The sequence below is a fragment of the Phoca vitulina genome, unplaced genomic scaffold (assembly GCF_004348235.1).
Source record: "Phoca vitulina isolate PV1807 unplaced genomic scaffold, GSC_HSeal_1.0 scaffold3, whole genome shotgun sequence".
Lineage (NCBI taxonomy): Eukaryota > Metazoa > Chordata > Mammalia > Carnivora > Phocidae > Phoca > Phoca vitulina.
Window position 1 is genome coordinate 82,942,370 of NW_022589706.1, and position 26,051 is coordinate 82,968,420.

The 26,051-nt window shown below is 40.5% G+C and overlaps 1 protein-coding gene across 2 annotated transcripts in view; it reads right to left on the minus strand.

Annotated features, from left to right (window-relative positions):
* PAPSS1 (3'-phosphoadenosine 5'-phosphosulfate synthase 1) overlaps nucleotides 1-26,051 on the minus strand; it is a 98,649-nt gene that overhangs the window by 49,488 nt on the left and 23,110 nt on the right. For both annotated transcript variants that reach the window (XM_032400963.1, XM_032400965.1), the window contains exons 4-8: nucleotides 24,775-24,913; nucleotides 20,561-20,679; nucleotides 6,836-6,949; nucleotides 4,112-4,223; nucleotides 2,249-2,454 (exon numbers count right to left, since the gene is read on the minus strand). In XM_032400963.1, coding sequence (XP_032256854.1) covers nucleotides 2,249-2,454; nucleotides 4,112-4,223; nucleotides 6,836-6,949; nucleotides 20,561-20,679; nucleotides 24,775-24,913 — 690 coding nt within the window. The remainder of the gene's footprint in view (nucleotides 1-2,248; nucleotides 2,455-4,111; nucleotides 4,224-6,835; nucleotides 6,950-20,560; nucleotides 20,680-24,774; nucleotides 24,914-26,051) is intronic.

Sequence of the window (26,051 nt, forward strand, 5' to 3'; positions counted from 1 at the left end):
TTGAGAAACAAGACACAGGATCATAGGGGAAGGGAGGGAAAAATGTAACAAGACGAAACCAGGGAGGGAGACAAACCATAAGAGACTCTTAATCTCAGGAAACAAATTGAGGGTTGCTGGAGTGGAGGGGGGTGGGAGGGATGGGGTGGCTGCGTGATGGACACTGAGGAGGGTATGTACTATGGTGAGCACTGTGAACTGTGTAAGACTGATGAATCAATCACATACCTGTACCCCTGAAACAAATAATACATTATATGTTAATAAAAAATAAAGCTAATTTGGTAAAAAAAAAAAAAAGAAACAAACAAACAAAGAAAACATATTCAGAAAACAAACAAAAATTGTCCTTTTTGGATATATATGGGGGGGTATATATTAAATAACTCCATGATCAAAAGGAAAAAATAAAAAATAAAAAAAATAAAGGCTCGCTCTGGCTGTTCTGAGGAGAACACACTGCAGTGGACATGGAGGAAGCAGACTACAGCCAGGGCACGGCCGTGACCGTCTAGGCTGGAGACCTGGAGAGCGTGGCCAGTACCAGTGCAAGTGGAGGTGGGCTGGGGACATCCTACACAAGACCACCAGGCCAAGCTTCTTAAAGCACCACTTCGTTTGTGACTCACTCATGCTCCGAGGCTGCCTGTGACCTCTCCACTCCTAGCAAGGCACAAAAGACCTAAGACAGAGTCTAACCCTGACTCCTAACAGGCGCCTCTGTAGCTCTGGGCAAGTTGAACCCAGCCTAAGACTCCTCAGGATTCTACCTCCAAGGATCACTAAGGACCAAACGACAGAAATGTGGTTGGAAAAGCACAAAGCATAAATACATGTAAACCCCTATTATGACTAAACAAGATTTTAATATCTCAGGGTAGAATGCTAAGCCCCTCTGTCTTCTCAAGGTCCTCTCTCCTGCTTACCAACCAGTCATCTCTCGAAGGCATGGAGTCTTTGCTCCTCCTGCTCCCTAAAACTGAAATTCCGTTTCTCACAGTTTCTCCTATCAAAATCCTACTGGCTCCTCAAGGTTTTATACCAAGTACTAACTATCCTAAGAAGTTTTGCAGATTACTCTAAATAAAAGTAGCACATACACCAATAACTGCTCTCTGCTACAGATTATCGAAGATGGCTTTGAAGCCCAAAGTCCTAAGTGCAAATCAAACCCTCATCCCACCCTTTAGCTGTATAATTTGGTCAAGACATTCATCCCCTGTAATTTCTCCATATGTAGGATGGAAATGCCACCCATCCTTATAGGTTTGCTTTGTGGTTCAAAGAATTTACATAAGCATGTTTTGTAAACTACTATTTGTTATTAATAACTGTAGAATTTTAACGTTGAAAGAATGTCTGACACTATCACTAATTCAAACTCCTTATTTTCTAAAACAATATATCTCCCTATTTTAAAAAGTTTATCACTTTTTAATCCTTTATGAGATGAGATTTAGCATATTGACATGATCTAAACAGATGTCATAAATATTTTCTAGATAAAGCTACTAAAATTTCATTTCTTTTAAAGCTCAAAGTACACTTTAAAACAAGTGACAGAAATTTTACTTCAGTGATGACATTTCACATACAACACATAAGATATATGAGGCCCTTTGGAAAGACAAACTGGGTTTCACTGCTTTCATACCAGACACACAGCATTCAATTAAAGGCCCAGACAAGACAAAATCACCCTGCCATAGGCTCCCAAAGCACCCTGCCCTCACAGCCTACCTGTAAGTACATGATGTCTGCTCCCCACCAGACAGTAAGCTCCAACCATACAAAGACTGTGCCCACCATTACATCAGCCCTATATTCCCAGAACCAGCACCTAACGCAGTGCCTAATGTACAGAAGATGTTTAAAAAAGATTTACTAGGGGCACCTGGGTGGCTCAATCAGTTAAGCATCCAGCTCTTGATTTCAGCTCAAGTCATGATCTCGGGGTAGTGAGATCGAGCCCCACGTTGGACTCTGCGCTGGGCGTGGAGCCTGCTTGGGATTTTCTCTCCCTCTCCCACAGCCACCCCCTTTTTACCTCTAAAAAAGATTTACTGAACAAATATTATCCGGACCAAAATGACAAGATCATGTGTTCATCACACTAATCTAAGATCCAGTGTCCATTCTGCCAAATATTAACAATTCCAGTGGAATCGTCAACATACAGGTAATGCCCACACTTCGGCACAAACATTATTGGCACATCGAGATAAATGCAGCAAGGTTTGCTCAGGACCTTGATGTAGGGGTGGTTCTTGCATGTTGTTCCCCACTGTCTGGCACAGCGCTCCTCCTTCCGGTGCTCAAAAAACTCCGGGTTGCGAAGAATAGCCACACGGCGGCCCTCGTACATCAGAGCAAATGCCGTACAGCCGTCCAGCCTCTCTTTATCTTCATGAGTAGCCGGCAGAACTATAGGCACTGACAAGTTAATGACCCCCCCTGCAGGGCACAAAAGAACATGAAGCACACAGCTTGGATTACTCAGCAGGCCTCACATCCACCTGACGCTCCAGCAGACACTCTTCAAATAATAGATTTATGGGTCCAGTGACAGTATCTGGCACAGAAAATCAGGAGAGAGAACAAACAACTCCAGAGGTTAAAAAAAAAAAAAAAAAAAAACAGCAAACATTAAGAGCAGCAACACTGTGTAGCAATATACTTCTTACAACAATTCATGAAACTGTCTTTGGGGAGAAAAAAATGGGCATAAAAATCACAGAAGTAAAAGAAACTGTTTAACAAGGAAGACTCAGCTAGTTATGCCTAATGTCACCCAAAATATAATGAGCACCTCCAATATATGAATAAGACAAAGAATGATGCTTCAGGGCCTTTCCAGGAAAATTGAAACCTTTCTGATAACTATATTTTGAGTGGCAAGTTAGGTATACTTGAGTATACTTGGGATACTTGGATTTCCTTGAGATAAGAAGACAAAAACACCCAAAAGGTATTTTTATTTCTTGGTTCTTAATCAGAATTGAACCAATGTCAGCAATTACTGGCCAAGAAACAAAGGAAGTCATCAATGCCTCTATTTCAACCAAAATGTATGGTCAGTGAGACAAAAAGCACATTCTCAGTTTCCAACCTTTCAAGCTCTAAACGTTTTCTTTTCTGTTCATTGTGCCCAGGTTAGAAAAATAAAATGCACTCTCAAGTTCATATGTGGATCTTATTTACATACCTAGTAAAAGCATATTCTTTTGGAAATCATGGCATGCCTCTTACAAAAGATGTCAACAAAATCAACGATAACTGCTTGGCTGCTTTAAAGTTACCACCACTAGGTACAGTTTAAAAGGGAAAATTAACAGGTAGATTTGCACCAAACCCAGACTAAATCATTACTAAGGAGGCAGTCCACAAAGACTCTGCCACTGGTTCCAAAGAAGAAAAATCAAAGAGCAGTATTTAACACTTTTATGTGATAAAGTTTGAGAAAAATGACTAGGAGTTATAATTTCTAGTATCAACCTCACTCCTTAATTAAAAGAAGTCACAACACAGAAGAACACGGTAGCAATTTAGTAGGGCTCTGTGACATTCAAAAATATTTTCTTTAATGTAATAAATTAATTTCAACAGTATATAAAGTTTCAGATAGCTGAATTGTCATTACAATGTACAATTTCTTTGGCAATTGTTCTTTTTTTAGTGTTTTAAAAGAGGAGGAAGAACCATCCCTTTAACCATCTATTTCAGGACTCCTTAACTTGGACTTCCTGATTCCTTATTAGAACACTCAAGCATGGATTTCAGTAGAGCAAAATTCAGTATAAATGTGCACTTTTCAGAGACAGACTTTCCACGGTGCTCAGGTGGATATAGCATAGGGAAACTATATTTGCTTTTTAAATCCATTTTCAGCCCCAACCCCAGGTTTTTCTTCTCTCTCAATAAATGACATTCAGGAAAACGAAGCAGGGGAAAGAAAAGATCTCACTGTTTGCTTGAAGTATTTAGTACTGATATAACTTAGTCTTAAAATGCTACCTCCATTAGACATCACCACTATTTTTTATACATAGTGATAAATCTGCGTCATTTCTCTTCCATGCTCGATGTCTACTATAGAAGTAAGTGGTCTTACCATCCAGAAGACAATCAAAGTGAAGGCACTGCAGATACTCCCTCTCTCTCATAAAGCCGTTCAGTGGGGTTGCCCACCCTTCCGCCAAGACCTGCACCCACTGCATATCCACCTGGTAAACGAGACGGGAACGTTTTCTACTCCATATGCTTAGGAACAAAAGCAGTAATAACCCTTAGGAGTTTAATTTTGAAAGCAATGGAAACAAATACCTCAAGAATGATTATAGATCATACAAATCTAATAAAGATTAAGGGCACTAGGAAAATGTGCATTTCTCCTAACAAATGTAAATAACATCAGGCTTCAAAGCATTTCTAATAAGGACAGCATCTCCTCCACTAGTGGTTCTCAAGCTTTAATATGTTATAAGAAACCCTCGGAAGGCCTTTATTAAAATAAAGATTGTTCGACCTCCAGAGATTCTATTTCAATCACTTTGCTGTGGGGCCCAAGAATTTGTATTTTTAATAGGTTCCCAGAAAATCCGAACAGTGATGGTCTGGAAATTAGACTTTGATAACTGCTGCCTTAAACTAGAACAAACTTTACATAAAAATATTTATCAAAACAAGTGCCTCACCAATGGCACAGCACCCTTCATTTTACAAAGACTGTATTATTTTTTGCTCTTTAAGATCTCTAGCATCTCCTACCAGAACGTTGAGGAACTGATGGACTATGTATCGTTAACGTAAGCTGGACATGTTCATTTAACCGAGTGTGTGCGCATGTACTGTGTGTGTGTGTGTGTGTGTGTGTGTGTGTGTGTGTGTGTGCGCGCACGCGCACGAGCACACAGCCGTGGCTCTCAGATGAGAAAGGATAAAGCAACTGGCCAACCGGTGTGCAGTAAGATGTAGCTTACTCTTTGTTCCCAAAGTATGTTGGTCAATGTGTCCCACTTTACAATCAAGTAACAGGTATTCCCCCCCTCCTTCAAGTCACAGGAAAGATCATCTGCACAGACCCAATTGTGTCACTTACTTTCAAGCTTTCCTCTCATCAGTTATTCCTAAACCGCGGACAGGGGCCATTATTTGTCTCCACCGACATCCAATTCTAGATGGTATGTGTTACAAACCGAATGTCTGTGTCCCCCTCAAAGTCCGATGTTGAAGACCTAGTCCCCAGTGTGACTCTATTTGGAGACGTGGCCCACGGGGACGGGATACGGTTAAACGAAGTCCTAAAGCTGGGGCCCTTCTCCAACAGGTCCGGTGCCCTCACAGGTAGAGGAAGAGATGCCGCCAGGGCTCGCTCTCTCCACTCGGTGGGGACGGTGAGGACGGTGAGGACACAGGCAGTGAGGGCTGTCAGCAAGCCAGGAAGACAGGCTCACCAGCGACTGCATCAGCCAGCAACCTGATCTTAGACTTTCCAACCCCCAGAACGGTGAGAGGACCAGAACGTACCCCATCCGGTCTAACGTCTTGGTGATGGCACGCCAGGCTAATACTCTACTGACTTAAGACGGATTTTGCAATTAATTACTTTCCATCCTGCCATGCAAAGAACAAACCACTATATTAAAGGAGCTACTGTGTTTCCGGGTTGTAGAGTCTAACTGACCTGGATTCATATTCGTTCATTCTCATTCTCATAGTCTCTCTCTCCCTGTGTGTGTGTTCATTCCACGCAAAGTATGTCGGCAACAACATCTGTTCCTTTGCAACGATCACCTTCCTGAGTGGCTCTGCTCTCTGACCCTCCCTCTCTGCTCCCCCAGCATGTCTTAGCTTCTGGTCAGAGACCCAATCACACAGAGTGCATCAAGTAGTCTACTCCTCATGGGGGATTTGAATAACTACTTAAAGAGGCTTTCTCTAAGCCCAGAAGTTTGTTGGTGGGCATTGTTTTGGTTTTTTTTTTTCCACTTTAAGATTTTGGCACTTCCCTGGGTGTTCTGGATTTTTACTAACTAAAATAAATGCTGGGAAATTCAACTTCCGATCCAGGTTCTTAGCCCTTAATCTCCCCATTTTTAAAGTACATCTAAATGATACAGTTTAAAATCCCCTAATATTTGAAAATGATAAATTATAGTTTCCATTGTCATCATATCCAGTTTAGCTCAGTAGTTTTTTTTGGGGGGTGCGGGGCCTCTGGAGGTGGCACTCAATGATACTAGAGCTAAGACATACACAGAATTACTCTTAACAAAATAAGAAAGAAATTCAGGGTTTTGGCAAAGGATTATGAAACTTGTTTGGAGGAGAGAAAATGTTCATTTTAATTATTATATTTATAGCATTTTGAAGCATTAAGAACCCATTCTTTCTGATAAGCTGAAAACTTTTACACAATCTTTGGTCTTTGCTATTTCAAAATTATTGGGGCGTCTGGGTGGCTCAGTCAGGTAAGCTTCCGACTCTTGATTTCGGGTCAGGTCAGGATCTGAGTCGTGAGATGGAGCCAGGCATCGGGCTACATGCTGGACGTGGAGCCTGCTTGAGGATTCTCACTCTCCCTCTCCTTCCCCTCCCCACTTAAAAAAAAAAGGTAAATATTATGACTAAAACCAAATCAAAGCCATGACATTTTGGAAATATGGCTTCACAAATTAAATACATTTCCCATCCCTGGAAATTGTGACATAAACTACAACTATCCCCCCTACCACCCACAACCCACACCCTCAAACATAGTTATCAAACAAAATTTACAGATACTGACCATATATAAGGCTAAGTCACTTGGTATGAAAAGCAACAAAGCACTTACTTTATTAATCTGCAATGCTGGTAATGTCTCTGCATCTGTTTTTGCCAGATGGAGTTTATTTTCTGGCACATATAATTCTTTTACTTCATAAGAGGCATCCACAGGTACAATATCCTATACAACAAAAAAAGTACAATTAAATAATTCAACAATTTAAAGTTCTCCAAAGGATGTCTTAATGAAGAAAATTTAACATTTTAAAACGAGACTTCAAAAACGAAGTATAAAAGAGGGCTCTGAATGCTGTGCCTCCCCAGTCAACTTTCCTAATGTCGGTTGGTCTACTCTCAACACATAATATCCCACGTACAAGAAGTCCTTAAGCATCATGTCCCATTACCTAGTAACAAAGAATAAATTCCGAGAATGTGCCACATATGTCAAAATCAAGCAACTGCAAAGAACAGATGACCTCCAATAAAAAGAATTTGGGAACAAACAAAAATCACTCTAAATATAATCATTTTCATCTTTAACACGTCACAAAACCCTTTTATTTCAGCTTTCGTATGCGTCTTTATCCCTACTGTCACTAACACCACCTTCTCAGTCATGCCACATGGTACTCCTGAATGTGTCAACTTTACTCCCACTGCTGTGGTTTGAGAAACAGCACTTTTTGATCCCATGTGAAATGCAGTCTAGAAGTTTTTTATCTGACCTCTGAGTGCTCATTTACACAACATTGGGACAGTGCTTATCTCTAAGAACATACAAGAAAGAATGTATTTCTGATTACCACAACACAGCTCCTTAGGTGATCTTTACAAGGCTTGCTCACACTTGTCAGACCCCGAGGAATAATGTGTTTAATTACTTCAACTTTTTTTTTAAGCCAAATCTATTAGGTCACCTTTATAAGCACACAAAATTGGCAATGATTAAGGGCTTTTCATACATGTACTCATCCAAGAATTACTTATTCAAAATAAGTAATTCTCAAGGGAATGAGTAGATAAGCCACAGACTGGGAGAAAATATTTGCAAAAGGCATATCTGAAAAAGGACTGTTTTCTAAAACACATGAAGGACTCCTAACTCAGCAATAAGAAAACAAACAGCCCGATTTTTTTAAAAAATGGGCCAAAGACCTGAACAGAAACCTTACCAAAGAAGATATACAAATGACCGATAAGCATATGAAATGATACTCCACGTCATGTCATCAGGGAAATGCAAATTAAAACAACAAGATACCACGACACACCTATTAGAATGGCTAAAATCCAAAATACTGACAATGCCAAATGTAGGTGAGGATGTGGAGCAACAGGAACTCGCACTCACTGCTGATGGGAACACAAATGGTACAGACATTTTGGAAGACAGTTTGGCAGTTTCTTACAAAACTAAACACACACCATACGATCCAGCAATTGTGTTCCTTGGTATTTACCCAAATGAGCTGAAACCTATGTCCGCACAAAAACCTGCACAGATATTTAAAGCAGCCTTATTCATAATTGCCAAGACTTGGAAACAACCCAGATGTCCTTCAGTAGATGAAGGGATAAACTGGTACATCCAGACAATGAATGCACTTTTAAAAAGGAATAAATTTATCAAGCCATGAAAAGACATGGAAGAACCTTAAATGCATATTACTAAGTAAAAGAAGCCAATCTGAAAAGGCTACCTACTGTATGATTCAACTATATGACATTCTGGAAAAGGAAAAACTATGGAGACAATAAAAACATCAGTGTTGCCAGGAGTTACGGGCGAGAATGGGCTGCAGGGAAATGAAGGGAAGAGGGGATTTTTAGGGCAGTGAAACAATATAATACTATGACAGTGGTAAATGTCATTATACATCCGTCAAAACCCACAGAAGTACAACCCTACGGTAACCTATGATTTTGGGGTGACAACGTGTCATAGTAGGTGTATCCACTGTAACAAATGTACCACTCTGGTGAGGGGTGTTAATAAGAAAGGCTGTGCTTGTTGGGGAGGGGAGCAGGGGGTATATGGGAACTCACTCTACTTTCCACTCAGTTTTGCTGTGAACCTAAAACTGTTCTAAAAAATAGTCCATTAAAAAAAACGCAAAACAGGGGCACCTGGGTGGCTCAGTCGTTAAGTGTCTGCCTTCGACTCAGGTCATGATCCCAGGGTCCTAGGATCGAGCCCCATATCGGGCTCCCTGCTCCACGGGAAGCCTGCTTCTCCCTCTCCCACTCCCCCTGCTTGTGTTCCCTCTCTCGCTATGTCTCCCTCTGTCAAATAATAAAATCTTAAAAAAAAAAAATGCAAAACAACAACAAAAGCAATTCAAAATGAATATCAATGGAAGAACCAGATTTTCGAAGACACACCTTGCTATTTTCCCGACCAAGTGTGAGAAGAAACTTCCAACTTATATTTGGACTTATATTAATATCTTCATATTAGAGGGAAAAAGCAGTCATATATGTGTATCAAAGCTAGATGATCTCATGAAGGGCCTGGTGCCACTACTCAAGCAGCCCCTATGGGTTCTGAAAATCTAGAAAGATTGATTCTCCCACATTTCTCCTCCAAAATGGAACAAAAGAGACACAGTTCGGCATCAGTTAAATCATGTGTCAAAATCAGTCTGCTCCCATTGGTAAATTCAAGGCTTCCGATCATGATAAACCCAAGAATAAAGAGAGTAAACATGAAGGAAAAGAGAAAAGAACTAATAAAACTTAAATACAGGAAAGAAACACTGCTTGCTACAATACTAAGTTTAGCTAATTGTTCTGGTGTACAGACATGAAGGGTACTTTCTGGGGGCCCCCTTTGTCCCTCGAGCATTCCACTGCTCAGAGGAGGAGGAAAGTGGAAAAGGGAGTGTCTAAAACATAAACCATGCACGGCACTTCATATACCTTCCCTGCTTTCTGCAGTGAAGCTTCCAGCAGGCACCCACAACTGAAGGGTATCCATTGTGTTTACAGGGCAAATACTACATGAGGGTATTCAAGACAATGGTGAAGGAAGAATGACACCTTCCACCAGCTGCCTCTATTTCCTCTTCCTGTAGATATAAATACTATACAACTTTGTATTAATGAGGTAGATTATTCCCTTTTTTTTTTTTCTCTCTCTCCAGAGCATGAGCACCGGGGGGGCTTGAGAGAGAGAAATCCTTAAGCCAACTCCCTGCTGAACGCAGAGCCCAACGTAAGGCTTGATCTCAGGACCCTGAGATCATGAACTGAACCGAAACCAAGAGTGAGACGCTCAACCGACTAAACTACCCAGGCACCCCGAGGCATATTATTTCTAGTAACACCAGGCTAAAGAGGTCATGTCTTCAATCTGCCAAGAGACTCAAAGAAGTGGTAAAAATATATACACAATTTATACATAATGCTTGATTTCACTGTGTACCTGAAGACGAAATCACATATAGAAAAGTCCCTTGTTTTCTTTGTATGTCACTTTTATCTCAATAAAACTGGAAAGAAAAAAAGACTCTTCTTATAATCTAGCAAAACAAATAGCTTAAGGTAGTCCATTCTGTGCAATAACAAGGAACAATTCCAGGAATGGTTGTTAATACATTTATTTTAAATTAGAGCAGTAAAGAGAATTTTGAATTGAGAAAAACAAATCATCCCACATATGGTTATCATTGTCATTTTTATATATTCCCTTCCCATTACAGGGCATTGGTGGTTTCAGGAGTCCATACAAAACCTATTATTTCATCGACTTGAAAATAAAAATTCAGAATCAACTTTTCCTACAAGAACAATATGACATGCATTAAAAGAACTGAACGCACCCTATCTGTTCAATTAGCTTCTTGGATATGTAAAGCTCTCAAAGACCTCTTGAGACATACCCATTTTTCCAGCTGTAAAATAAAGAACTGAAATCCTCCACACTTGGAACAAATGCTAAACTTAAATTACACAAAAAGTTAGACATTATTAGGACTTTCATGAGGAAGAGTGTGATAAAGTTCCACAAAACAGACTTAAAATTAAATACATTAATCACAAAACATTAGGGGCACATCTTCAACCAAAACAGGGCAAGAGAAAGCAACAGGGGTCTATAGGTTAGTTATTTCTGATGTTTACACCTAAGATTTGAGTTCAAACTCTACCACTGCAACCTTGAGCAGGTTACCACATCTCTGAACCGATCTCTTTCTCAGCTGATTAAAACAGATATATATGCACATACGTTACAGGTCTGTTGTGAAATTCAGTAAATTAAAATACCTGAACTGCAGGGACTAACATTAGCTGGATGCTTAATGACAAAACCAGCGTTGTCCCAAGGGCTTCCTAGGAACGAATTCATTTAATCTTCATACAATCCTACCTAGGAAGATAGAAGTATTTTCCTTGAACAGATTTGGAAATTGAGGCTCAGAAGAGGTTAATAACTGGCCCTGGATCCCTGCTATTCTGTCTTCCAATGCACTTAACACACAATAAATACTCAATACAGCATGTGTACCACATTCCAGAAGCTGTTCTAAGCACTCTACATATATTAACTCAGAGAATCCTCAGTAAAATTCTAAGACAGGCACTATTATTACTTCCCATTGCACATACAAGAGAACCGAAGCCAGAGAAATTCGGTATTTTTTTCCAAGGTCATGTAGTTAATTGATAAATGTTAGAGCTGGGATTCCAACTGAGGTCCCAATACTATTCTCCTCCAAAAAAATAAAAAATAACCATTACTGTTTCTCCCATGAAAACAAGCTATGACACATTTTGTCACACAAATTGTCCTTAGTTTATCTTCATGATTTTATTAAACATTTACAATTCCCAGGGTTGTTGGTATGTGATCTTTGTGTGTTGATAAGGTTCTAGACAAAAAGTAAAGATACTCAATATTTCAATTAGGCCTACACATTTCTAGGAAGGGTAAGTGAGCGATTTTCAAACAACTTTTCAAACCGCATCATTGTAAATACATTGAAAACCTCCATTTCCACTATGTTGGACCCCTCAGAACTTCAAAATCCAGAATCCAAAGCCGGGTAACAAATGAAAGAGGGACTCCAGGGAAGATAAGAATTTCACTGACACCAACAATTCTACATAAAGTTTTCTTTGCCATCCCTGGAGCCTACCTTACTGTAAGGATAAGAGATCTAAATGTTGTAGGAGTTGACTATTCTCCTCTTCCACTACATTTACCGCTGATCATTGTCAACAGTTTTGGAGGGCCAGAGGAGAGCATCTGACAGACTAATCTTTTGATCTTTGTTGGATACAACAGGGCATTTTTAGCTGGTTTCCTAAGCCGGCACCACTAGATTCAGCTCACAAATACTGATCAACAGCAGTAGGGACCACGGCCCACTGTGATGTTCCAGGCACATGGCTGGGGCTGTGCTCCTTGTCTCTACCCTGGAATCACCCCTCTCCAGAACCACATTGGAGCGTACACCCAGGTATGTCAACCTACTCCCTCTGAAGACGTGTTCGAAGAACGGAGAACTAACAAATGTTTCCATATATCATCTCTTCCTTCCAACCATATCCTAAGTTAAGAAAACAAATACACAAATAATTTATGAGCAAATCTGTGTCTCCAAGAGAACCAGTTTGAACAAGAAAGAATATTATCTATACTATGAGTTCAACCAAAATATTTTTCTGTTTTGTGCACTCATATAAGCCATGAACCCATCTGGGATGAAGACATTTTTAGTTAATGTGCTGCTTTATACGCATGAACATAGAGGCTATAATCACTTTCCTTTCAAGAAAGGGTGAATTTTTTTATTTTGAGTCAAAATAATTTTTTCATTATAAGCATTACACACAATTGTTCCCTTTTCAAAATTCACATCCAGCAATATTTTTAAATGAATTTTAGCCTCAAAACTTAAATACAAAATTCTTCTGATGCCTAACTAAAGTCAAAACTAAAGTTCAAGAGGTTGCTACTGTTTCTCTTCTAAAAAAAAAATACATCAAGGGACATAACAGCATGAATCAAGAGGCACACAGAACATTTGCTCAAAGGAAAGGAGTTCTATATAGATTCTATGTGTAGAGAGAAGAGAACTCTCTATCAGGAATACAAAAAAAGAACTTTTTAAATATACACACAGCCAGTTTCTAGCACATTCTACCGACAAATCTTTCAGTTCCCAAAACCACTATTAAGCATCTAAAAGGAGCAAAACCCACCTCAAAGTGAGACAAGATATCTGGACAACATAATGTGAAGTCCCAGCCACATGAGCGGTCCATTTTATTTGGGATTCATTAAGATTTCCAGAGACACAGTCAGCTATTAGAAAACAATGTGTTCTTCTTCAACGTGTACATATAAAACCTTTTATTTCACAGAATTTCCTTTAAAGCAAAAATAGACCACAAGCCGGGCCTGGAGCAAGTGTTTATATACCTAAACCCCTCACCACCAATCTTGAGAGCACTGCAGTCACCCAGCATTTATGGGTGAAAGGAATACAGGGGGGGGTCCTGAGTCGGGGGCCAGTAAACAATTCACATGCTACCATTAATCACGGAGGTCAAGAAATATTTAAATATTATGAATGTGTAAATATTAATTCTAAAATGTTACGTAGGTACTCAAAACTTTTTTTTTGCTTGACTGATGAAACACAATCTAAGAGCTAACATATACTGTATCTGTAATCTTTGTTCAAAAGGACAGTTGTTAGTTTTTATCTGGAAACCGACAGATGGAACAAACATTCACTACCTGAAAATAATAATGTTCTTGTCTTCCCTTTCGAATCTTCCTAAAGAACTGTGAACATGTTAATAAACACAATGATTCCACATTCTAAGTTTTGCCTTTAAGTATTTTTCTGCACTTTTTTCCTGAGCCAAATCTGCTCACCAGATTTCAAGGCGAGAGCTCATTCATATTTTATGTAACTATTAAATTTCTATTATCTAAACTACGTGCATCCAAAGCATGAACACCAAACGACATTCTGGCAACACTTTAAAACTGAGCTGCGAAGTCAGGTTTTTATGTGCAGTATAAAATCCATTTAGAGCACCATTTCATAAAAAGACAAACCTTTAAATAATTTATAGCACTAGTAAATCTCAAGTTCTTAGTAGATTTAAAAACAGTATTTAAAATATCACTTTAGATTAAAACCAGCAGCAAGAAGCCTATGTCCTTATGTCATAACACACCAAGTTAAAATGCAATACCAGCAGGCCATCTAGTGACCATCTAAGGGTTCGGGGAAAAAACTTAAATCCAAAAATCCTCAATATTTTTCAGTGTCTTCTATTTTCTTGAATAAAAATACAAAAATATGCCAACTGAAGCACGTTAAGAAAATGAAGATGCTCTGACCAAACACTGAGAAATTAAGTATTTATATAAACAAACACATTTCCTTATCCCAATTATATTACACAGGCCAGATCGAACAAGAAGACAGACAATGCAAAGATGACTGAGGATACATAACATTACACTAACCAAAATACCCATCATCCCAAAATACCCATTGTACAGAACATTAAAAACATATTTTTCTTGGACAGTGAAACTTAGAGTAAAGAAAATTAAAAAAGCAATACCTGGTAGAATTCATTTCAGGAGAGTCTCTCCAAAGCAATACCAAAGCATCAGATAGAAAACTTCCTTGCCTATCATGGACACAGCACTTCTCAAACATCTGTGTTCTCTAGAAAGCCCGAAACCAGGCTACCCTCTCTGCTTTAAAAGTTTCCTATTTAAAAAAAAAAAAAAAAAAGTTTCCCATATATTACAATGGGAAATACAGATTTAGTCTTTGTCCCTGGTTCCTGGCACAGAGCTCTTAAAACCCTTGGAATCTCCTGAGTGGTTAAGGGGGGTGTGTGGTGTGATGATGTGATGACTCCAGGCTAAGGGGCTCCTCAAGAAAGACCACGCCATACTTAGGTGAGGAGGTTGGAACTTTCAACTCCATCCCCAGAACTCTGGGCTGGGGTAGAAGCTGGAAACTGAGTTCAGTCACCAATGGCCAAAGACTTAATCATGCCTCTGTGATGGAACCTCCGTAGAAACCCCTAAAGGACAAGTTCAGAGAGCTTCTGAGTTGGTGACAGTGCCCACAGAGTGCAGCAGGCATCATGGCTCTCCCTGCCCCATTACCTTGTCCTATATGCCTCGTCCATTTGCCTGTTCCTGAGTTGTATCCTTTACAATAAACTGGTAATGGTAAGTAAAGTGCTTTCGTGAGTTCTGTGAGTCAAATTACTGAACCAGGCTGTGGGGGGTCTGGGTCGCCCGTGAATGGGCAGCCAGCCAGGCAGAAATGCAGGTATCTGGGCACCCTACTCACAGTGGGCATCTGACGTAGAAGCAATCCCATGAGACTGAGCCCTAATCTGCAGTGTCTGAGCTAACTGTGGACACTTGGTGTCAGCACAGAATCAAATTGCTGAACACCCAGTTAGCGTCAGAGGATCAGACAATTAGTTGGAGGAAAAAAAAAAAAACCCTCAAAAGTCTAACAAATGGAGCCCAAGGAGGAAATAAAATGTACTTAAAATAAGATTTTGTTTTATATGGCTTAATAACCCAAGGCACGCATTTACCACTTAGATTTAGGTTTCAGGACCTAAGTAGATTAATCCATCTGGCACGACGGGCCCCAGCTCTGCAAGGTATATCAGGTAACCGACAGTCACTTCCTAATTCGCACTACACAGAATAAACATTTCACACTGACCGGAGACAGGCACAGGCAGTTTACTTCTTTACAAGGTCAACATTCCTTCCCACCCAGACGGTGCTGCCTGAACTGCTCTGAAGTCCTTTGAAAGTATTCTAAAAATATTAACTCCTTCTAAGACCCAATACTCTCAAGTTCTCAATCCCAACTACACTTCGGAAAGAAATGGTCAAGGCATGCGCAAGAGAGCCACAGGAAAGACTGAGGTTTCATAAACAAACTGGAAATGGAAGGAATCCAGGTATAAGGAAGGGCAGTGTAGGAGAGAGTGAGCCGCAGCATCCATCTCGCTGTGTTCAAATCCGACTCTACCCCCACGGCGCTGTCCTGGGACACACAACTTCACCTCTCTGAGTCATCTCCCATCAGTAAACTGAGGACAACTGTAACTACTTTTCAGAGTATTTTAACACACTACATGTATGAATGCTACTAAAACAGCTACTAAAGGCCTTGCCTCCGTGGGAGTTCTTGCTGTTTTCCATCTCTGCCCGCGACATTGCCTTCTAGCGCACACAATTATAGTCTTACACGTAATGCTGGTTAGGGCAGGACCTCTAACCTTCATATCCTCACTCCTCGCTTTCACTCCTGCACTCTGCATCGTTAGCCCCTTCACCTCCCCATCTAGCTTTGTGAGCTTAGCTCTACTCTGTGAGCTCCCATAACCCACCTGTGGAAGCCTCACAAATGCCGCTGTGATGACAATGAAGTTGCACGGTATGTGCCACCCTGGGTCCCCAGGGACAGGCTGCTCCAGAAGGTGCACACTGCACTAAGTTCCCTTGCGATCAGAGTGCGGCGGGCAAAGACCCCTTGTATCACCAGCTAACCATCAACTCCGAGCTGAATGTCAGGTATTCACCGGCTTACCTACATGCCCTAATGCTCATTTGAGATTCAACCCTCAACAATCAAAGGAGAATAAATGCCAGAACAGGAGTAGTCATGTTCTTTAAGTTTCACTGTCCAAGAAAAATATGTTTTTAATGTTCTGTACAATGGCTGTGTGTATGTATGTCTTCTTTCAACTGTGTTCCTAAATTTTTTTTCATGCTTTAAAAGAAAAAATTGGATTAATTTATACTGTCATTCGAGTCTACAACGATAAATAATGGTGATAAGGACCCAAAATTAAGGTCCATGATGCAGGAATTTTTACTGTTTAATTCACTGCCACATCCCCAGTGTTTTACAACAGTACCTAGCATGTAAGGCACTAAGTATTTGTTAAATTAACTAATGGAATCAACCAAGTAAAACACAGAAATACATACTTTCAATGAGAAAACCCCAAAGGAGGGTGGTACCAAAAGAAAGCAATTGCATTCTGCCCCTCCTCTCACTAAAAAAAATGAAGGAAGAAAGAAAAGAAAAAGGGGTGCCTGGGTGGCTCAGTTACTTAAGGATCTGACTCTTGATTTCGGCTTAGGTCATGATCTCAGGGTCATATGATCAAGCCCCATATCAGGCTACACTCTGGGTATGGCGTCTGCTTGAGATTCTCTCTCTCCCTCACCGTCCCCCTCTGCCCCTTTTCTCTCTCTCAAAACAAAAAAGCAACTGCATTAAGGAGCCGTTTGCATCTCTTCTGTCACCATTGAGCTTTACAATAAAAATAAATAATTTTTCAAAAGAAAATTTCTCCACGTTAAACAAATATAACCAGAATGCCTTTCTGGTTGTAGATTTAATTACATTGCACTTTAGGTATAATGAGAACACTGCTCAAAGTAAAAGCCAGAGGCATTTGGAAATGAATCCTAGGAAATCATACACCTGGAATCCTAGGTATAGAATCCAGTATGTCCATGAGCAAGTTACTTAATATCTCTAAAATACTTCAGAGGTTTACTCTGTGAATAAAATCAGAAAACACATATAAAGTACTCAGCACAAAGACCACTTGGAAGCTGTCACAGTAATTAGAGTGAGAAGTGGTTAGAAGCTAAACTAGGAGAAAGGCCACTTGCCCTCAGATTCTAACAATCAAAACAAATATTTTAAAAGCCACAAGGCTCCACATATATGACCTTTATAGTAAGTACTCAGTAAATGTTAGTTTTTTTATCTATCCCTCTTTTTCAAACCTTGAAGGAAACTGTCCAATTATCAGACTGTCTAGCAGGCATAATATAGAGTACATCCATATAAAAAAGCAATTAGTATAATCATTAATTAGGGGCAAACATCAGAAGCAAGGCTTTAATTAAAGTCACAGAGACAGGGGCGCCTGGGTGGCTCAGGTCATGATCCCAGGGTCCTGGGATCGAGCCCCGCATCAGGCTCCTTGCTCCACAGAGAGCCTGCTTCTCCCTCTCCCTCTGCCTGCCGCTTCCCCTGCTTGTGCTCTCTCTCTGTGTCAAATAAATAAATATTTTTTAAAAAATTAAAATTAAAAAAATAAAGTTACAGAGACTAAGGAAAGCAACAGAATGAATGAATGAATGAATAAAGTGGCAGAATAAATTAAGGACAATAATATGAAAATATGCAGCTTGGAGCCAAACTATGGGGAACCCTGAACACAAATCACCTTAATTCTATAAACCATGGGAAAATCAATAAATTCTTTAGAGTAAAAAAAAATACAAAAACCAAAACAACTAGACTACACTTGAGAAAGAGGATTCTCTGAACAATACAGGATGGCATAAAAGGCATATGGAACTGGAAGCAGGGTAGCCAGTTAAGGGAATATCAGGTAGTGTGAGCCTAAAATCGTACAGGGACAGTTTGCCCTCAAGTTTTAAGCACTGGGGGGAGGGGGAACTGCAAAGTCCCAGGCACGACAGACACTATGTGAAGTCTGTATTTTCATTTCACAGAATCATGGTTAAAACCCGATTTCTGACTAAATACAGTGTGGGATCCTGGGTCAAATCCTAGTACAGGACAGGAAAAACTTGTGAAAGCCACATAAGTGTGTGCTTTAGTTTACAGTATCTTCCTGGGGTTCATTTCTTAATTTTGAGAAATGTTCTACGGTCATGTGAAACATTAAAGTAAGAGGAAGCTGGGTGAAGGATATATAGGCACTCTCTGTACTATTATTAGACTTACAGAAGAGTTGTGAAATTTTTTAAAAATAGTTTTTTAAAACAAGAACAGCAAAATCATCTGCTCACTACAAAAAAAAAAAAAAAAAAAAACCACTCTATATAGGTGAAGTATCAAACCCAAAGGACGCTATTCTACCCCAGGCCCCAAAGAAGTGGTTGGAAATAAAAGGGAAAATGTAACAGAAGGAGCTACGTGAAGCACCCACCACACATTATGTTTAATAACCCCATATAAGTGTCTGAGCACCTGGAATTATCTGTAGTCCCTAAAATGGCTTCAGAGATTCCTGAGCCCCCTACGCTATATATGAGAATATCTGTATATTTTCCTGAGGTTCTATAAAACACTTAAAAATCACTAATTCGATATGAAAACTAGAGAACCCAAACTAACAGAAAGTAAAATTCTGTATAGCTTCCCAACATTGATAAGACAAATCTCCAGCTTTAAAAAAAAAAAAAAAAAGATAGGCTCAATGTACAAAAAAATGCAAACAAAATTACAATCCAAATAAAAAGGAAAAATACTGGAAACATAGACAACCCCGAAGAGTAAAAGCAGAGCAAGAATAGACGGCTGGCTGAAAATTAAACAGAGATTCCAGAATAGAACACCACGTAACAGGAGGAAGGCCAGCTAATCTATGGAATCGTGAACGTTCCCGAGCCCATCACAGAGCTGAGAATAAAGTGGCAGAATAAATTACAGACAGCAGTACCAAGAACTGCTTCCAAAGAGCGACAAGTCCCAGCAAGAAAAGACAAGACCTATGAACGTGCCCTTCAGGTGCGCATGGGAGGAAGAAGTGGCTGCAATAAAAGCAGGAAAGAAAAAAACAGCTAAATGTTTTTAGCACTCTTCAAGGCTGAGTGAGGACTAGTGTGACAGGTTCACATACTGGGAACCCGTCACCAGGAGTTCTATACTCACTCACAAGCACGTCATTTCACTCACTCAGCTAAAATGTTTAGATAAGGGAGGACTCACATTAAGAAGGTGAGTCCCAGGTTAACCATCTGGCAGATATTTTACAATATGAAAAAAATTCTAAGGCTAAACATTTTTAATATATCCAGACACAGGTAATTTTTTTAAGTTGTATGTCTAATATATCCAGTAAGAGATACTAGATGAAAGAGGTTTATGGTAATAGGATTTCAAAAATCAAGAGGGTGTTCAGATGCCTAGGCCACAGTTAGAGGACAGAATGGAACACAATGACGCATCACTGTGTACCACATCAGGAGTCCCCGCACAACACTAGGCAGCAAAGGTGAGGACATCCAGGGGAAGGGAGTAATACCGACACCCACACAAAGGCCAGATCCTCCCCAACTAAGTAAACTGCATGACCCTCCGTTGGGACCAGGGAAGTGTGAAGATACGAGCAGGGAAGAAAAGAAAAACAATTTCTAAAAACTGTAACTGGACTAAACTCTAGAAGAATCATGGACCTCACGGAGGCCTGAGTGCTCGGGAAAACAGCCAGCCTCTTTATGCTTATATATGCTCAGGAAGGAACCAGAGAAAGATCTTTATGTCCTGGAACCTTTCCCTTCCTAAAACTCAACCATCCTTATCATCATGTTGCACAAGGAAAATCCGGGCACTCTCTTAGAGTCGAGAAAAAGTTAGCCAGATTATGTACCTCAACTTAAAAAAATATAATAACATCAAGTTGTAGAGCTGAATAATCACGGCTGAATGTATTAGGTATTTGCGTGGTAAAATTACTGGCAGAATAGATAAAAGAGCCTCTGGCCCTCAAGCCTCCTGTGGTTTATGCTGACCAGGATATTGCACATGTTGTATACAGTGGTGCCCCCACAACACCTAACACAGGGACATACACACACTCAGAAAACTGTCAGCACCATAAAGAACCTGAAACACAAACGGTACTCCGTATCAACACCACCTGTTTTTTTGGCAGGGGAAAGAGTACAAGACAAATACATTTATTGAGGATTCCCTCTTTGATCTTCTCCTACCCGTTCTTGTAGAAGTTCCACCACCTGCTGGACACAGTCGTTCACATCACAAGAGTCTGTCTTCAGCACCAATTCAGGAGCCTCTGGCTTTTCATACTCAGAATCGATTCCAGTGAAACCTATGAAAGGTACCAGGTGAGAGAGGGGGGTGGAAATTGAGACAGGCTTATTTCTTCATTGCAAGTCTCTGCTCCATCAAAGTTTGTATTTATGCTGTCCCTTCTGAGTTACAGGGTTATGGTACTGAAACTTCTTTCTTGGGAGAAGATTTCTGATTAAACTTTCATTTCGCCTTTAAACACATACAGTCGATTCCCATTCGCAGTTCAATAACGTTTCACAAACACTAAATTAGTGAATCCTGAATCACAGGCTCCTAGGGGAAACATGGGGTTAGGTTCCTGCAAGCTTCAGTCATCACAAAATTTTCTGACCCTTCTTTGTGGTACAAAAGCTGAAACACGAAGGCCGAGTGTCATTTTGTTCAACCTCCGCTGGGAACACATACTTGGGGTGGCTAAAACTTTTGCCACTCTGCATGTGTCCACAAGTGACTGCCAAAGCACCGTGAGTACTGATGTGGGGGTTAAAAAACTTTAGTGAGTAGAAAAACTTGCAAGTATGGACTCTCCAAAGGATGAGGACTGATTCTTCTTCTGCGCCTAAATGCCTAAACTGCCAATGGAGAAATAGGAATGAATACCAAGGGATCCAGAGCATCTCAATTTCTCCAGGGGAATACAGGATATTATAGTACTTAACCCCTGGGCATAAGCCAAACTCAACAAGGTTTTCTTCCTCTCCATGCAAAAACTGACACCAAAGTTTATCTGTCCATTATATTCACAGGGATGATCTATGGCCAAATTGAAGCTCTGCAGGCTGCTTCTGCCACCAGGATTAAGTGTTCAGGCAAGACAAATTAACTACTACTAGCTTTAGCAAAACATAAATAAGAACGGTAATCCTGTTGTATCACGAAATATACTCCACAACCAAACATAATTAGTTTAGATATTAACCCCTATTTAGATTTTCCCTTTAAATATGTGTTACCAAGGAACTGCCAAGAAAGAATGCATGATGTTTCTCAAGAATGGGCTAGCTGAGCTGAACATATGCCATTCCATCACCTCATACATAAGTCACTTAAGGCCAGTCTGCCTTGGAGTGCTTAGGTCAACCTTGGGGTAGAATGGTAAACATTAATTTAAAATCATCATTATTCAGAGGAACAGTCACCAAGAGAGTTCTAAAATATATACTACAAGTCTACAGCCCACTTATTTTTTTCTATTTCATATTTCTAAGTATCACATGAAGTCCTGAATCCAAGAAGGAGATGTCTGCATTACCAATATTCCTAAAAGAGTCACAGTAAAATATTTGGGGAAAAATAATTCTGATCAAAACAAAACACTAGTTGTTTGTTTTTTTTAAGAGAGAGTGTGTGTCTAGGGGGGAGAGGCAGAGGGAGAGAGAGAATCTTAAGCAGTCTCCACGCCCAGTGCAGAGCCCAATGCAAGGCTTGATCTCACAACCCTGCGATCATGACCTGAGCCGAAATCAAGACTTGGACACTTAACTGACTGAGCCACCCAGGTGCCCCTAGAACACTAGTTCTTAAGCTCCAATTCTCAAATGCACACAATGGAATCGCCAGGTCCCACCCCCATGAGATTCCAATTTCACTGGTACAGCTTTGGCATTGGATTTTTAAACGTTTCCCCAGGTAATGCTAATGTGCAGCAAACCTTGAAAACCACTGTGTTAGAAGACCTGGCTTAGCATTTTAGAAGTCCAGGAATTCCCTTCCTAGCTAATTTATCCTGCGATTATAATAAATGTACACGTAAGAACATTTATATTCAAGCAGATAATAACTATGAGTAGTAATCATGAAAATAATCTAGCATTAGAATGGCTGACACAGGGATACATTTACAGTTTAGTAAATGTCACATAAAGGCGTACAAAAGCCTGAGGTCCACTGAATGTATGCAATCTCTTCTGCCCTCAGACATTTACCACCACAGCTCTGAGACTGCATTGACAGGGAACTTTCAAGCACTATTCCGACAATGAGTAAACGATTTTTAAAAACAAACAACTCTACAATCAGAAACTCTAACACCATGGCAAACATTATGTTTGTACACAGGCACACCTATATATATTAACCTAAGGAACATTTTATCAATGTCTACTCAGAGGATTTTCGTTTTTTAAGATTTATTTGAGAGAGAGAATTCGTGCGTGCATGTGCACAGCAGGGGTAGGGACAGAGGAAGAGGGAAAGAATCCCCTAGCCAACTCCCACTGAGCATGGAGCCCAACCACGGGGCTCAATCCCAGGACCCTGAGATCGTGACCCGGGCCAAAACCAAGATTCGGACGCTTACTGACTAAGCCACCCAGGTGCCCCTAGTCGGAGGAATTTAAAAACACTCAGGAAAATAAACAAGTAACACAGAGAAAACTAAGCTAATACAATCACACTCCCAAAAAGAGAATGCAAATTGTAAATGACTCAAGGTATTTTGCATGTGACCTTATTCATCTTTGCATCCCAGCACCAAATATATACCTCAGAAATAGAAAGCACTGATCAATGTGTGTTGAACATCCAATTTCCACTCCTTCTTCTAATCTATCCAACAAGCATTTACTATGTGTGTGTCAGGCATTAGGCTTTGGGCCTCACACTGTGCTAAACTCTTAATGATAGAAAAACAGTCAAGATGTTACCCCTGTCCACAGTAGCTTACTCCAGAGCCAGAAAGACAAATCTACCTCCCTCACCAATCCATCCTTGCAAAAACAACAAAACCAACTACAATTAAAATAAGATTTAGACTTCAGGATCCCAGACACATCACTTCGTTTCTCTTTGCCAAATCTCTACTATGAAAAACTGAAGTGAAAACTGGCCATCAACAAACAGAGGTGATACAGATGATAAAAAGAGCTAAACTGGTTTCCCTCCCAATGTCGTAAATTATTCAGGTCAGACAACCTGTTGAGTCAAAAACTGCAGGCTTAATGGGTGAAACTGCGTCTCCATGGTGGCACAACTGGATGTCAGGCTGGCCTAAGGAACCAGATTTCACACGGCAGGTGGCACTTGCCCCAACTGCTAACGTGTCCCCAGGTCCAACTAGAGAAGAGCCCAGAATAAAAAGAATTGCCCTTCCTGTTCCACCTTTTCTTATGCAGGGCCAGAAGCTGAGTGACAAAATCTCGAATTTGCAGAGCCCCGGGGAGCTCCTGTGATCGTCCCAGGCTATCATACTCCCTCTGTTGGGAACGCATCAAAGTTACCTGCATGAATCATTGATCCCTACACAGTGCTGACTGGGTAATCGATCCTTGATTTTTTTTTTTTTTTTAATGCTGGCATGTCCTCTGTTAACAATAGAACAGTACTAATATCCAAGTATGTCTTGAAGATAAATACGACTGGTATCAAAGGCCACAGCAGACAGGTTCTTAATGTCTCTTATGTCCAAATGTTCACCACAGTTGAAACTCTAGAAGCAAACCATAAAATCTAAAAAACAAGGTACTTCTATTTTGATGGAATCAAAATATTAATTCAACCTAATTCAACAATTGTACACAGAATGAATAAGGGACCATTCCAAACACCACGATATAAATAAGAACAAGACACTGTCTTTGCTCTCAAGATGTTTCTAATTCAGGCATTTTTCCCATTAGCTATGGAATTTCCTTCATTTTCACTGGAACAAAAAGCAGAAGGGACAGCAGCTAGCAACTGATATTCAGTCTAAAGTTAGGCACCTAATTATATCAAGTAGGTTTCCAGCAGTCCCTGAGGTCCCAACCTTCTAAAACTCTGTCCTGTGAGTAGGATTCCAATCTGATCAACAATACCCGAGTATACACAGCGCCAGGTAGTGCTGGTAGGCCTCAGAGACGCAAGAGTGTAGTAAGACCCACTTTTTCTTCTCAAGGAGCTCCAAGTTGTTTGAATACTGCCAATCTCTTAGTAAAGATGATCCGTCTCAAATATGATAGGCTAAAATATGCAAGCAAAGGGGCGCCTGGCTGGCTCAGTCAGAACACGCAGCTCTTGATTTCAGGATTGAGTTCAAGCCCCACGTTGGGTGTAGAGATTACTTAAAAAATAGAATCTTAAAAAAAAAAAAAAAATGCAAGCAAAGAGAAACTGGAAAAAAAATAGTACTTACCTTTAATTTCTCCAGCCCGTGCTTTTTTGTAGAGTCCCTTGACATCCCTCTGTTCACAAACGTGCAGAGGAGCATCAACAAATACTTCAAAAAAAGGTAAACTTGCACCCTCATGAATTTGCCTTGCATTGTTGCGATCCTTAGAAAAAGGACATATAGCTGAGTCAGTGGAAAATAAATACTAGACAAAACAATTTATATTTTAAAATATAAACTGAGGGGCGCCTGGGGGCTCAGTCAGTTAAGCCTCTGACCGACTTTGACTCAGGTCATGATCTTGGGGTCCTGGGATCAAGCCCAGCATCGTGCTCCACACTCAGCAGGGAGTCTGCTTGAGGATTCTCTCTCTCTCTCCCTCTGTCCCACCCTCCACTTGTGCACACACGCTTGTGTTCTCTCTCAAATTTTTTTTTTTTTAAAGATTTTATTTATTTGACAGAGAGAGACACAGCGAGAGAGGGAACACAAGCAGGGGGAGTGGGAGAGGGAGAAGCAGGCTTCCCGCGGAGCAAGGAGCCTGATGTGGGGCTCGATCCCAGGACCCTGGGATCATGACTTGAGCCCAAGGCAGACGCTTAACGACTGAGCCACCCAGGCACCCCCATATATATTTTTTTAGATTTTATTAATTTATTTGAGAGAGGTCCTGGGATCGAGCCCCGCATCGGGCTCCCTGCTTGCCGGGAAGCCTGCTTCTCCCTCTCCCACTCCCCCTGCTTGTGTTCTCTCTCTCGCTGTGTCTCTAAAGATGTAAAAAAAAAAAAAAAATATATATATATATATATATATATATATATATGTAGGGCGCCTGGGTGGCTCAGTTGGTTAAGCATCTGCCTTCTGCTTGGGTCATGGTCCCGGGGGGCCTGGGATGGAGCCCCGAGTCAGGCTCCCTGCTCAGCGGGGAGTCTGCTTCTCACTCTGTCTCTGCCCCTCCCCCCTCGCTGTGCTCTAATATATAAAATCTTTAAATATATATATACATAAACTGAAAAAAATTAAATCCAGGAAATTATAAGGTTAATATACCCATTCTTTGTAACACTTTTAAAGGGTATACTATTCTAAAAATCCAAGATATTGGGGAGTTCCAGGAGGGAAAACAATAGATGTCCCATAAAAAATTTCACCAAGGGGCACCTGGGTGGCTCAGTCGGTTAAGCGTCTGCCTTTGGCTCGGGTCATGATCCCAGGGTCCTGGGATCGAGCCCCACATCAGGCTCCCTGCTTGGTGGGGAATCTGCTTCTCCCTCTCCCTGCCCCCTGCTTGTGCTCTC